General features: G+C 45.0%; 1 protein-coding gene across 1 annotated transcript; it reads right to left on the reverse strand.

Moving 5' to 3' along the window:
* Positions 1-4,958: 4,958 nt before the first annotated feature.
* PYCR1 (pyrroline-5-carboxylate reductase 1) lies at positions 4,959-13,764 on the reverse strand. The gene is made up of 8 exons (XM_079965783.1): positions 13,463-13,764; positions 13,006-13,105; positions 11,460-11,530; positions 10,580-10,759; positions 9,142-9,363; positions 7,771-7,863; positions 7,157-7,320; positions 4,959-7,068 (listed from the first exon to the last, which is right to left on the reverse strand). The coding sequence occupies exons 2-8, from the start codon at positions 13,070-13,072 to the stop codon at positions 6,924-6,926; spliced, it is 942 nt and encodes a 313-aa protein (XP_079821909.1). The 5' UTR covers positions 13,073-13,105; positions 13,463-13,764; the 3' UTR covers positions 4,959-6,923.
* Between the last annotated feature and the right edge of the window lie 453 nt (positions 13,765-14,217).

Below are 14,217 nucleotides of genomic sequence, written 5' to 3' on the forward strand. Positions count from 1 at the left end.
TCTTGGGAGAACCAATAGTCAGCATGGATTTCTGAAAAAGAAGTCATGTCAGACTAACCTGATCTCGTTTTTTGACAGAATTACAACCCTGGTAGATGAAGGGAACGCAGTGGATGTAGCCTACCTTGATTTCAGCAAGGCATTTGACAAGGTGCCCCATGATATTTTTGTAAAGAAGCTGGTAAAATGCGGTCTTGACTATGCTACCCCTCAGTGGATTTGTAACTGGCTGACTGACCAAACCCAAAGGGTGCTCATCAATGGTTCCTCTTCATCCTGGAGAAGAGTGACTAGTGGGGTGCCACAGGGTTCTGTCTTGGGCCCGGTCTTATTCAACATCTTTATCAACGACTTGGATGATGGACTCAAGGGCATCCTGATCAAATTTGCAGATGACACCAAACTGGGAGGGGTGGCTAACACCCCAGAGGACAGGATCACACTTCAAAATGACCTTGACAGATTAGAGAACTGGGCCAAAACAAACAAGATGAATTTTAACAGGGAGAAATGTAAAGTATTGCACTTGGGCAAAAAAAATGAGAGGCACAAATACAAGATGGGTGACACCTGGCTTGAGAGCAGTACATGTGAAAAGGATCTAGGAGTCTTGGTTGACCACAAACTTGACATGAGCCAACAGTGTGACGCGGCAGCTAAAAAAGCCAATGCAATTCTGGGCTGCATCAATAGGAATATAGCATCTAGATCAAGGGAAGTAATAGTGCCACTGTATTCTGCTCTGGTCAGACCTCACCTGGAGTACTGTGTCCAGTTCTGGGCACCACAGTTCAAGAAGGACACTGACAAACTGGAATGTGTCCAGAGGAGAGCAACCAAAATGGTCAAAGGCCTGGAAACGATGCCTTATGAGGAACGGCTAAGGGAGCTGGGCATGTTTAGCCTGGAGAAGAGGAGGTTAAGGGGTGATATGATAGCCATGTTCAAATATATAAAAGGATGTCACATAGAGGAGGAAGAAAGGTTGTTTTCTGCTGCTCCAGAGAAGCGGACAGGGAGCAATGGATCCAAACTACAAGAATAAAGATTCCACCTAAACATTAGGAAGAACTTCCTGACAGTAAGAGCTGTTTGACAGTGGAATTTGCTGCCAAGGAGTGTGGTGGAGTCTCCTTCTTTGGAGGTCTTTAAGCAGAGGCTTGACAACCATATGTCAGGAGTGCTCTGATGGTGTTTCCTGCTTGGCAGGGAGTTGGACTTGATGGACCTTGTGGTCTCTTCCAGCTCTATGATTCTATGATTCTATGTCTTGCCTCAAAGTACTCTTCTTTGGGAGCAAGCCCCTCGCAACAGCAACGTCCTGTGAAATGGAGAGACCAACTATATTCAGCCTTTGCAATTACTGAGGATGCAACCAGTAGCCTTCAGAGAAAAGAGCCGCTCAGCAAATCTGCAGCTTCAGGGCACAAACTGCTCCTCAAGGCACTGTGTGCAGATCAGCGTTCCTTGTGGGGTAGCTCCTCCTCCAGCCATACCCACAATTGGGTGGAAAAGAGGACTTTGCCCTTGAACTGGAAGAACTTCTGCCCTTTGCTCAGCAGCTGCTAGGCATTATGGAGAAGGGACAAGGTGGCCCAATGTACATGATGAACATGGTATTTGTCCAGCAGCAAACAGAGGCTTCCCTCATCACAAAGGTAGGTGCTTGGGTTATTCTTCATGCTTGGGTGGATGGGTCATTCATTTTCAAGGTTGGATTCAGACTGCAATCGCACACTGTGGGCCTAGTGCAAATACTACCCACTCCAGGCCTCGGGCCACAGAAATGGAGGCCATAACCGCGACAGAAGCTTCAGTGCAGTGAGCAAAATCTACAAGGCCATTTCTCTCCCTTTTGTGGCAGCCGGACATCCTCTTGGGTATACAAACTTCAGCAACACACCATATCATAAGGAAGTTAAGAAGTATGGCTCTCTGAAGAGGTTTGCCTTACAGGGCCAGGCACTCACAAGTTGGGGTATCACTCTATTACACACATTCATCACACCCCTTTACAGATGTGGTGTCAGGGTACCTAAATACCACTGACCATTCCTCCCCTGCAGATCAGGCACAAATTATTATCAATGGGAAACTTTGAACAAGCTCAAATAAAACCATCTTCCCCCTTTCTCTTATTGGGGTATAGAGCAGAAAAACTTGGTCTCAAATCTTATCCTCTCTTCTTTTCCTGTTGTAACTTTTACCTCGTGTTTCACCTGATTGTACAACTGTTTGGCAATCTGTTTGCTGAACTGCTAATGAGCAGCCATTTCCCACAGACAAGCAATCAAAGGGCCATTCATAAAATGTATCGCACACCAAGACTGAGGAGATAGCAAAATTGCAGCAGGAAAAGTTGAACATCAGTTAAAATTGGGTTGGGCAGATGCAACAGGCATGGGGAAGGTGCTTAGAAGGCCTTTAAAAGTGTGGCTTCCTTTATATATAGAACAGACCTTGCCAAGCGCTTTCACTGAACTGTGTGGCATTTTAAAAAACGAAACAGCAATCAAGAACGTTGGGAGTTCTGACAGGACACACTTCAGTAACATTGACAACTGAGGAAAGTAAGTTGCTTCTATTTGCCTCTTTAAAGACTCCATCACAGAAAATGGTTGCCTACCCAGATGTAGAAGTGTTAGCTTATCCATGAGCAAAATGAGAGGGAAAATGGATAACAGGCCCCCAAAAGGATAAAGGTGTCAGATATAGCATCTCCTCTTGTACACTGACCCACCCCATAGGCAGATATAGGAAATGCTCAATATATACATGCTGAGATTCCTGCATTGCCGTGAGTTGCACTAGATGACCCTTGGGGACCCTTCCAGCTCTACAATTTTATTATTCTATGGCCCTCTAGATGTTGTTGGACTCCAACTCGCCCAAACTGCACAGTGAGAAGGGATGATGGGAAGGTGTAGCCCAACACCAGACGGTCCACAGGTTCTCTATCCCTGCCATTTTGCATATATACCTCTCCACCAAAACTCGCTCCTCTTCTTACATAAATTAGATATACAATACACTCTACTCTGTCTACATACATGCGCACCATAAATTCTTTTGTACATCAGGTATGCAAACCTGCTCTAAAGCATACCCTGATTTTCATCCTCTCCCCATCATTCACTCACTTACTCGCACATGCATTATACATTACTCCAACTGCAAGGCTGAAGAGAACTCATTCTGTGCTATTTTTTCCAAACTTTTATGCAAGAAGCTTCTTTGTAAGCTTCTAGGTCTGCTGTGCTTGTTGACATCATCAAACCATGTTTGAATTCCGGTCATGTTGCACAGTAATCTGACACTTGTGGTGCAAGGATGGTGCAAGCCCCACAGGTTTCAAAATGAAAATCATAAAAGTAAAGCAAGATGCAAGGTCTGGTGAAAATTATATTAGCTATGGCTTCAGGCAGGGGGGAAAAACACAAATCAGATGCATGGTATGTTCAAACCTAAGCAACCATATTCCTCTATTTGTATTACCAGTACTGATTATTCAAAGGGAAAAAAAATGTCATTTATGCATAATGACTCCCAATGCTTTTTTCTGGCGGGATGCAGGGGTACACATACCCCTAAACATTTTGTGAATCTAGATTTGGCCTCATTGAGGGGCAGTATTTCAATATGAGTAGGAAAGTAAGAGAACGGCAATATATTTTTTTTAGAAAAACAAGCACTGATGACTCCAAATAAGAATAAGAAAAATAAGCGACTGCAGGAGCAGAGGCTCCATCCATGGCAGAAGGAATGTAAAAAAAAGGTTACTTTCAATTATTTAGAAAAATGACAGATTTAGGAGCACACAACTCTTCCCAAACCATACCCTGGCAAGAAAACAAACAAACCCACAAACCCTGCAATATCTTCAGGGACTGGACTGAGGCTTATGTAGGACAATCTTTAGCATGCTCACTCAGAAGTGAGCCATAGTTAAGTGTGTTTAGAATCACAGCATTACAGCAATTTATCAATAAGGTACTGGACCTTCAAAATTATGTAAGCCCTCCCTCTGGTGGAACATCTTATATAGCATGTTTAAACCCAGACAGGGAAAAGTTCAGCATTTCCTGCTTAAGATCAGCAGTTTTGGGGATTCTGGCACCAATAACTGTGTGCACAAACAGTAATTATGCACACAGAAATTTATCTCTTATGTTTTTTCTTTGTATGGTTGCAACAGTTCTGCAGAATCACAGTTGTCCTGGTGAAGTTATGGAACCCTGGGCCAGATGTACGCAGGAGCAGCAATATCAGCAGCAGGCAGAGAGAGTTGGTTAAGAATAAATGTTTTTCAAGCAGTTCCACCGAAAAGCAATACTGATTATAATTCCTCCACTTTTAAGAAAACAACTTCCACCATCAGAAAGCAGTTGCAGGCTAATCAACGGACTGAAGTAATTGTAGTTCATTATTTGAATGGATCTACTCAGAAGTATTATTCAGGATCCTGTCCCTTGTTAGGGCCTTCAGACTTCCCCAAAGACTTGTGTCTTTAAAAAATATACAGTAAGTGAGGAGGCAGTCTCTACTGGGAGTATTTTTAAAAGTTACCAATTACACAGAGATCTTCATCAGGTGAAATGAAAAAGTATGTATACAGCATATCTATATCCACACACATTAAAAGAGATAATTAAGCGTACTAATCTTGCTGCATCTATTGCCCATTCAAATTATCAGAAGTTGACAGAAGTATTGCTCTGCGTTATGTGTGGTCTTGGCAGGCTGACCATTTTTTCATTTTAAGTGGAACATCCATGTCTCCCCACTTTCACAAATAAATCATTCTCTCTCTCTCTCTCTCTCTCTCTCTCTCTCTCTCTCTCACACACACACACACACACACACACACACACACACACCATCCTTGAGAGAAGTTATCATGTTCTGGCCTCTCTGAGCAAGGAACACAGGTAATAAACACACAGTCCACACACCAAATCTCAGGCTGAGAAGCGCAGAGTTTATTCTCCAGAGGAAAATGGGGGTGGGGAGTGGAATACGCCCCTAGAGAGACTGAACATAATGCTCCCCATCTCCACACCTTCCAATAAGCAAGAACCAGGAAACCCAGCAAGTATCTAGGAAATAATACTGTATCCTCAGGTGTCTGTCTTATCATCTATCCAAGCGTGACCCTGATCGACTGTATTTCTTTCACCCACCCGCCAGGTTCGTTATTCCAATCATTACCATATGAAGGGGCTAGAGGGGCAGAGCCTTGAAGGACAAAGGCTTTCTGTTGGAGCTGGGGAGGAGGAATAGAGAATGTCTGAGGAGTTAGCTCCTGAGCACCTTGAAGTAAACAAGTTACAAATAACAACCAGCATATTTTGAAAGGATCATGAGGTATTCTACACAAAGCTTCCCAGAGGTTAAGTGTTTGTTTCTAGAGCAAGTGTCATTAGCAAAAAACAAAGCAAAGCAGAACAAAACAAAACAAAAAACCCAAGACCACCAACAACCCCAAACACATTTTTAAAACCTCTTCTCTATATATGAAGACAGCACCTTTGAAGGAAGATAAAAAGCAAGCAAATGTAGTTGAAACAGCAGGCCAGAACACATCTGGAAACCACGGTTTGATTCTAGCTTGTCATTACTAAACCATACTCACAGAGCTAGAGCAGGGATGGAGAACCTGTGGACCTCTAGATGTTGCAGGATTACAACTCCCAACAGCCAGGGGGAGCATGGTGAACTCCCTGGCATGTCCAGTTAAAAAGGGCTGGGTAGCGGACAATGTAAAAGCCCTTCCTCTGCCCTGGAGAGTTGCTGTCAGTCAATGTTGGAAATAATACAGAGGTAGATGGGCAAGGAGTCTGGCCTGGCATAAGGCAGTTTCCTAAGTTTCTCTAGTAGCTGAGCTACACCAGACTTTTAATCTATATGGACATCTGCTGGTAACAGGAGAACGGCATATATGTAGCCAATGCAAAAGTCCTAGCAAGAATAGGAGAAGTTGGAAGGAGGCAGAAACAGAAAAATTGTGAGAGATTTTATTTTACTACTATTGTGGGCAGCATGGTAGGGGCTGTCCAGGTGGAGCTGCCAAGGAAATTTGGGGTCCTCTATACAAAGTGAGACAAACAGTGTGTGGGGAACAGTAGCAATCCAGTTTGCAGTGAGGAGTAAAAAAAAAACAAGGCCGCTATAGCCCGAAGCCCAGAGTGCCTTGCAGACTGTACAGCAGCCACTATTTCATGAAAATGGGATATAAAACAACTGCCAGGACTTGAAGGGCCTGCCTGGGGTCAAGTCCCTGGCCTATTAAATAAGAAGTGTGCCCATACCAGTGAATGTCTACCAGCCTGATACAGCCACAGAAGAAAGACAGACTGGGAGAGACCAGGTTAAAATCTCTGCTTAGACATGGTGCTCCCCAGGTTACCTTGGGCCAGCCATTGTCTCTGAGGGCAATGTACCTCACAAGCGGGGCTTTTTTTCCAGCCAAAACTCTCTGGAACTCAGTTCCGGCACCTCTCAGGAAGGCATCATTACCATTTTAAAAGAATGAGGGAGGTGTTCATGGTGAACCTCTTTTTCTAGAAAAATAGCACTGTTCACGAAGTTGACGAAAAGATTAACAAAAAGGGTGTGCCCCAGAGGAAGGGAGGATGTAAATAACAAAACACCGTAATCACAACTACAGGAGCAAAATCCCTCAAGGTCAGAAGCACACATAGTCACCCACCCAATGGAAAGTGGTGCTGGTGACAGTCTGCCTCCTGCTCAGCCCCCAGAAATGCTGGTCCCTGCTACCCTTTAATTAATCACATCTGGATGCTAAAACCCCGTTCTCCTGCAGCCGCGAAACCAGGCTAGGCCCCACCACAAAAAAATGGCTTAAGCTACTGATTCCCCTGAAAGGGAAAGGAAAGTGTTGGCTAGGCAAGGCCCAGGCCTCCTCATTGCTTCTTGCTGCCAGGATTCTTTTTGCTGAATAAGCTGACCTTGTTGGCAGAGGAAGACTCTAGTTTCACTTTATCCATTAAGGTCTTCTTAACAGCGGCCGGGGAGACCTTCTCCTGGTCAGCCAAGCATTGTAGTTCCCTGTTGGGGCAAGAGGGAAAAGCTTGTGAGCTGCTCAGGAGGCTCAGCTAAGGCAGGGCAGCTCTTAAGACTTCATGCCGGCATGTACCTTGTCCTGATGCAGGATGCCTCCACAGCATTGATGAGGAGTGAACGGAAGCCACCACTCTCCAAGAAGTGCAGGGCGTAGATGGTAGCACCCCCAGGTGAGCAAACATTGTCCTTCAGCTGTCCGGGGTGCTGCTCTGAATCCAACAGCATCTTGGCAGCTCCCTGCAGCATTGAGAAGATGAGTCGAAAAGCTCATCAGAAGCGGCAGCTACACACACACACACACACACACACACACACACACACAGCCTCTCTAAGGAAATACTCAAGGCGATTTCAAAAACTATTCACAAGTATACAAACCAGAAGAATTGCAACACCTGCCTCAAAACTGGAAAATTCTGAAAAGATTGCAAAAAAAGCCTGACCTGCATTGTGCAGGACTGAAGCCAACACCATCACAGACATCTGCTGGGCCTTTCCCAGAGTGCCTTTGTTTCCTTCTTGCAATTGCAACAAGAAGAGAAGAAAGCAACATGGTGCAGGCTGCTTTCATAAATACTGCCTTTTGAGATAAATGGAGTAGAAGCGCTGGGAGATGTTTCCGACCAAATATTGAAAAGGCAGAGTGGACACAGCTTGAAGAAGCAGCAAACAAGGTGAAATACTGACCAGCAAAGCTTGAGCTCCCAGCCGGACGGCTAGCCTGCGAGGAAGGCCCATCTTCACGCCTCCATCTGCCAGGGCATCCAGGGCTGTGAATGCCTAGGAGGACAGAAGTTATCACAAGAAAATAAAGATATGAAATGCAACCAAGGGGGACAGGGCGAAGAGACAGACTTTACCATCTAGCTTACAGGTAGACAATCCACAGGCTGCATGCAACCCTCAGAGGCCTGGAGTGCTGCCTTGGGTGCCCAAGCTGCCCCTCCACTGCCAAATTCCCCACTGCCTGACTGGCTGCGGAATGTGATTTGCTTGGGAAGAAAGGTGTGCAGGGATATCCTACCCTATGCTGCCCTAATACAACAACTGTGCTCCCCCAGCAGCTGATAGGAAGATTGGCAGAGGGAGTACAAATTCTACGAGGAGGAAGCCACAGGGACATCCTCCTCATATAAACTGAGCATGTGTGTGAGAATGAGTGTGTGGGAGCATCTGATCTGGTCCATGACCACCCACCTACCATCATAGTGTGGCCCCCAAAGTGGCCAAAAGTTTGTCCACCCACAAACACAGATTGTTTCTTAAGTGTCATCTTTCCTCTGCCAGAAAAAAGGAAGAAGCCAGGATAGACACTCTAAGGAAGGCAGACCTCATATTCCTGAAAGTTACCTCTGCATAAACAAGTTTATTTTGGAGGCAGCTCCCATCCAAACTGTGCCTATGACTATTGAGACTATTTATCCACCAGGCACTCCCAAATGTTAACTGATTCTTGGTCTTGGTTTATCTTCAAATCCATTAAGCAACTGAAAAGTCCATGGCTCAGATGATGTTCTAGAGGTTCAACATGCTGCTATAAACGCCTAATCAAAAAAAGGTAAAGGTAAAGAACCCCTGAACAGTTAAGTCCAGTCAAAATCGACTATGGGGTGTGGCACTCATCTCCGCTTTCAGGCCGAGGGAGCCGGCATTTGTCTGCAGACAGCTTTTCCGGTCCACGTGGTCGCTTCTGGCACAACGGGACATCATGACGGAAGCCAGAGCACATGGAAACATTTACCTTCTCACAGCAGTAGTACCTATTTATCTACTCGCACTTGTATCCTTTCAAACTGCTACCTTGGCAGGAGCTGGGACAGAGCAATGGGAGCTCACCCCATCAAGCGGATTAAAACTGCCAACCTTATGACTGGCAAGCCCAAGAGGCTCCGTGGTGTAAACCACAGTGCCACCCGCATACCTAATCAAAAAAAGTACTGCAGGCTGATCTGCCTTCTGTGAAAATGTAAGTATACCACAAGCATCGTTTCTGCACTTAAAATCCCCCCTTGCCTAATAAGTTCTTTTTGCTTCATACAGGGAAGAGATGGTGCTTACATAAGCAGGTCCACTGCCACTGAGTCCAGTGACAGCATCTATCAAGTCTTCTTCCACTTCAGTGCAGAAGCCCACACTAGCCATCAGTTGTTCCAAGAGCTTTCCATCCTCTACGTCAGCATGGGTCCCCGTAGCGTAGACAGTAGCTCCTTCTCTTACAATCACAGGTGTGTTGGTCATGCACCTGATCACTTTTGGGGTGGGGCAGAAGGCAGAAAGTTTCTTAGAGAAAAAGAGAAATAGGAGAGACAAGTGAGCATATTTAACATACAGCTTGCATTCAAAATGAGCTCTTCTAGCAAAGGGCAGAGATAACCATTTTCAGGGTTCTAGATCACATCGAGAGGCTATACATCACTGACACCATCCTGTGAAAAATGAAGAATGTGTCTGTGATGTGGCAACAAAGTGCTCTGCAACTGAGTTTGTCCGGGAAAGAAACCTCTGCAGCCAATAGTACAATGGAGGTGTTTTAGTCTGCTTTTTTTATTCTGTGGTTTGCTTTATATTCACTGGTGGTTTTTATTATTGTATTCATATGGGGATACAAGCAATGATACACAGAGTCAGGCTCTCTAAGAAGCCTGGGGAGGCCTGGAACACTTCCAGCTTTTGAAGCCCCTCAGCCATAATAAACACAGCCACAGGAATAATGATGACATGTGATAACAAAATAAGGCAGCAAAAGAAAAAAAGAGTGAAAGATTTTTAAAAATCTCACTTTCATGCAATCTCAATGCTGATGCTAAGCATATGACAAAATCTGTATCAGTTAACAAAAAAGCTGCATGTCTTTTACCAAATCACATCTCCCATTTGCTTAAATTTGTAGTTCTGAGAAATTGTGTCATAATTTGATCCAATGAACATAAAAACAAGTTGCAAAACTTAACGGACGCCAAAAAAATTAGCAGGTGTCTAAATTTAAAGCCACCTTTCAGCTTGAGGTCCCAGACCAAATGGTCCCCTTCCCCTACCCCCCCCCCCCACACTGGCACTGCTCAGAGTAGATCCACTGATATGGACTTTTAAACTTACGTTCATTAATTTCAGTGGGTCTACTCTGAGCACAACTTAGTTTGATAACACATATGACGTATGGATAGGTTTATTCACATTTCTATACACCACCCCGGAATTCTTCAATAAAGGGGAGTTAAACTTTGCTTTTTAAATCATGACTAAATAATAATTCAGCAAAGCTCCCTACTAAGGAGTGGCTCTGGCTAGCAGGAAAGTGCTTTGGCAGAGGGGCTGTAAGAAAGTAAAGCACAGGTTGATCCTCACAACTGCCTTCTAGTGGACTGGAGCAAGTCACAGGATTGTTACCATCAGTTTCTAGTCTGGTCTTCAGAAAAGAGTCCAGAGGCTACCCTGTTCCTACACTCAGCCTCACCTGAAAAGACTTGCTAGAAAGGAATGGCTGTGAGTCTCTTACCTTTTCAATAGAGCTGATCGTGACCCCAGCAGCGCATGAGACTACAATGTGCCGATCCTCTATATCTGAGCCAATCTCATCCAGGATGAATGGAATTATGGGAGGTTTCACTGCCAGAAACAGGACGTCACTGTTTTTAACCGTCTCTTTGTTGCTTAGAGTGAAATTCACACCCATTTTCTGGAATATAGGAGTTGGAACAGGTGAAGCGTAACAGGAATAACAACAGAATTTAGACATGTGGGGTCAGCCTAGAATTAGGCAGGATCTAGTTTACTGAAAATTTCAGAAACTGGATGAACTAAACACACATTCTGTCAGTCACCATCAAGGTCACAGGACTTTGTCCTTTACATATCAAACAGACTGTGAATGTGGGAGGCAGAGACTAAACTGCACTACTGCTTGGGTTTTTGTGCCAATATGAATGAAGTGTCCTAAATAGCCTCTCCTAGATAGGGTTGCACTCCCCATAGAAGATCAGGTACACAATTAGGAGATGCTCCTGGACTTTGCTTTATCCTTAAATACTCAGGCAACATTAGTGTTCAGTACATTGTATTAGCTTCATCTGGTTCACCTACTGCAGCCATGCCTGGATAAATGATCATGGCCTCAGTTACTTATGCCTAATTACATCAAGACCAAGAGCTGCAATGTTCTCTATGTGAAGAGTTCAGAATTTGCAGTCAGCAAAAAATGTATCCGGCAGAATTTTGGTTGCTGTGCGACAATCAGAACAAATCACACCAATACTATTAAATGCATGGGCATAGCAGCTTAAAGTGCTGGTATTGATTTTAAAGCTAGGGTAGCCACATGCAGAGAGAACAGGGTGTGGGGTTAAGAAATATTAGCTTTTTTAGTTCCTGACACTTACCCTCAACCCTGATACAGTAGGGAGATCAGTGTCTGGTGAACTTGCTGTTATCTTGTGAGCAGCCAAAACTCCTAGAAAGAAGAATGATCAATTTTAGCTTTAACACAGTCTTCTGCCAACAGCTATTGAGCATTTTCTCCCTCTTCAGCATATCCCTTCCATTAAGACTGTTAGCATGAACAGCATTACCCTTCACGTTATGCAACCGTTAGTTGTGGGGTCTTATATGCCCCCCCCACCTAAAGAATGGATACATATATTTCTAGAAGGTGGCATACCAACAGGCAAATGCCTAGATAATTTGCACCTAGAATCACCACCCTTAAGACCTTTATGCTTCCCAGATCTGTGAGACGAGCCAAGCCTACTTTTGCATAGTTGGCCTTTTTTTGTAATCAGTCTTATTACTTCATTCCTAATGACACTTGGCAAAAGGAGGCAGAATTTTTCTTCTCATATTAATCCTTTGGAGGCCTTTAAGAATCCCCATTGTAGGTTTTGATTGCAGGCCATGGTTGCTGCAACCTGGACATTTAAAATGAAAGGAATAAATTCAAGGAAAACTGAAAGTACACACCACCTACTCTTGTTTCTAAGCAGCTAGCATTTTTTAAACAATGCACATCCTTTAGTGCAGAACAGGTTATTCCAGAGAGGCTGATATTTATCAGGAACACCATTATGGGCAGAATTTCATTAATTAGCTTACCATCTCAAAAATGAAGCATAAGATTAAAGTTGGGTGTGTACCCGACTTTTGCAATATACTAACAAAAAAAAAGAAGGTCTGAGCACATAATGCCAACGCTGGCTTGACTGCACTGGCTGCCAATTAGTTTTCAGGCCCAATTCAATGTGCTTGTTTTGGCCTATAAAGCCTTAAACAGGTCAGGACTGCAATACCTCAAGGACCACCTCTCCCTATATCACCTGACCCAGAACCCTGCAATCATCATCTGAGGCCCTCCTTCGGGTGCCTCCTTCATGACAGATCCAGCAACACGAGAGTGGGTCTTTTCTGTGGTGGCTCCCTGCTTGTTGACTGCTCTCCCCAGGGAGACTCACCTGCTACCTTCATTACATATGTTTAGGTGTGAAGCAAAAATATTCCTCTTCTCCCAGGACTTTGTTTAATTAAAAAAATCCATGGCCCTTTAAACTGTGGAAGGGGGGTTGTTATTGTTGTTGTGGTTAGTTACTATACTATTATTTTGTGTTTTTTATATTGTAAACCACCTTGTGATCACTGGATGACGGGTGTTATAGAGAGTTAATAAACAAAGCAAATAATAAATAAAAGCACACCCCCACACCCAGGCCAGACACTTCTCTTGAACACAACACCTCACTCTAGATAAGGGTTGTGCCATCTGACAGGAGAAGAAATATGCATAATGGGGATTTAACATCATTTCCATTTTTTAAAATCACAACTATAAAGTTATATAAATAAGGAACTTTGATACCAAGAATCCCACGCAGACAGCAGTTTTGACTGTTTATTTCATGTTACATCTTGTTTCAGGAAGCACTGGGGCCTGCCTACCTGCTGCGGTGAAACCCCTAGCCAGGGAGAAAGCAAGCTGCCCCGCGCCGATGAATCCCACACTCATGGTGTCAGTTGCCTGGAGGTGACCTAATGGATTCTTGGGAGTGAATAAGAACGCGACAAATTAGAAGTTTCCCTGCCAGCGACCCGACTGTCTTTAGAGCCTGCGCTGATTTAGGGTACTCGCCAGACCAGGTGGGGCTCACGTATATCAGAATACAAAAATGCCAGGCGATTTCTCTTCTATATCACTCGCCGCCACAACTCAGTTCACCCAATTCTTTCCTTCCTTCGGCTCCACTTCGCTTCCCACTTTCCCCCCTTTGTCTCGCCAAGCCCCTTTCCCCTCCTTCCACCCGCTCCAAGTCTCGCTTTGATCCGTTCCGCGTTACTCGCAGCCCCCGCCCCATCCCCTGCCTCTGCTTGGGATCAACCTGCTCCCCAGAGCACAAACCTGATAGCGCCCACGTGGCCCCTCGGGTGGCAGGAAAAAAAGAGCAGGCGCGGCGTCGCGTGGCAAAGGGAACAGAGCGATAACACCTCGTCCAATCCGAGGGAAGGGGGTGCGGCGTCGCTGGCATCCCGTTCAATCAAATGCTGAGGAGGCGTGTCAACAGCTGCTTATTGGAGCAACCTTTGTTTGCGGTTGCATCAGTCGATGCTTTAACGGAAGCCGTGAGGGACCTATACCACGGCTTGGTTTTCGGCGTAATTTCTCAGCAGGTAATGGCTGCTGCGGCCCATCTGGGCGTTTCCGATGGCAAGCTATACGTACAACTTGAGGCTGCACTGACCCCTGGGAATCGTAGTCTTGGGGGAGCAGATTAATCCACGAGGTGTGATAATATAGTTGCATCTTTCAAGTGCAGTATTCGCAGACCCTCCAAGTGTCCCTATTTTCCAGGGGCGTCCTTGGTTTAGAGAAGCCGTCCAGGTTTCTGATTTGATCCCAGAAAGTCCTACTTTTCCTTAGGTAAAAGTAAAGGGACCCCTGACCCTTAGGTCCAGTCGTGGCCGACTCTGGGGTTGCAGCGCTCATCTCGCTTTACTGGCCAAGGGAGCCGTACAGCTTCTGGGTCATGTGGCCAGCATGACTAAGCCGCTTCTGGCGAACCAGAGCAGCGCACAGAAACTCCGTTTTCCTTCCTGCCAGAGCGGTACCTATTTATCTACTTGCACTTTGATGTGCTTTTGAACTGCTAGGGTGGC

The sequence above is a fragment of the Podarcis cretensis genome (assembly GCF_951804945.1).
Source record: "Podarcis cretensis genome assembly, chromosome: 2".
NCBI classification, from domain to species: domain Eukaryota; kingdom Metazoa; phylum Chordata; class Lepidosauria; order Squamata; family Lacertidae; genus Podarcis; species Podarcis cretensis.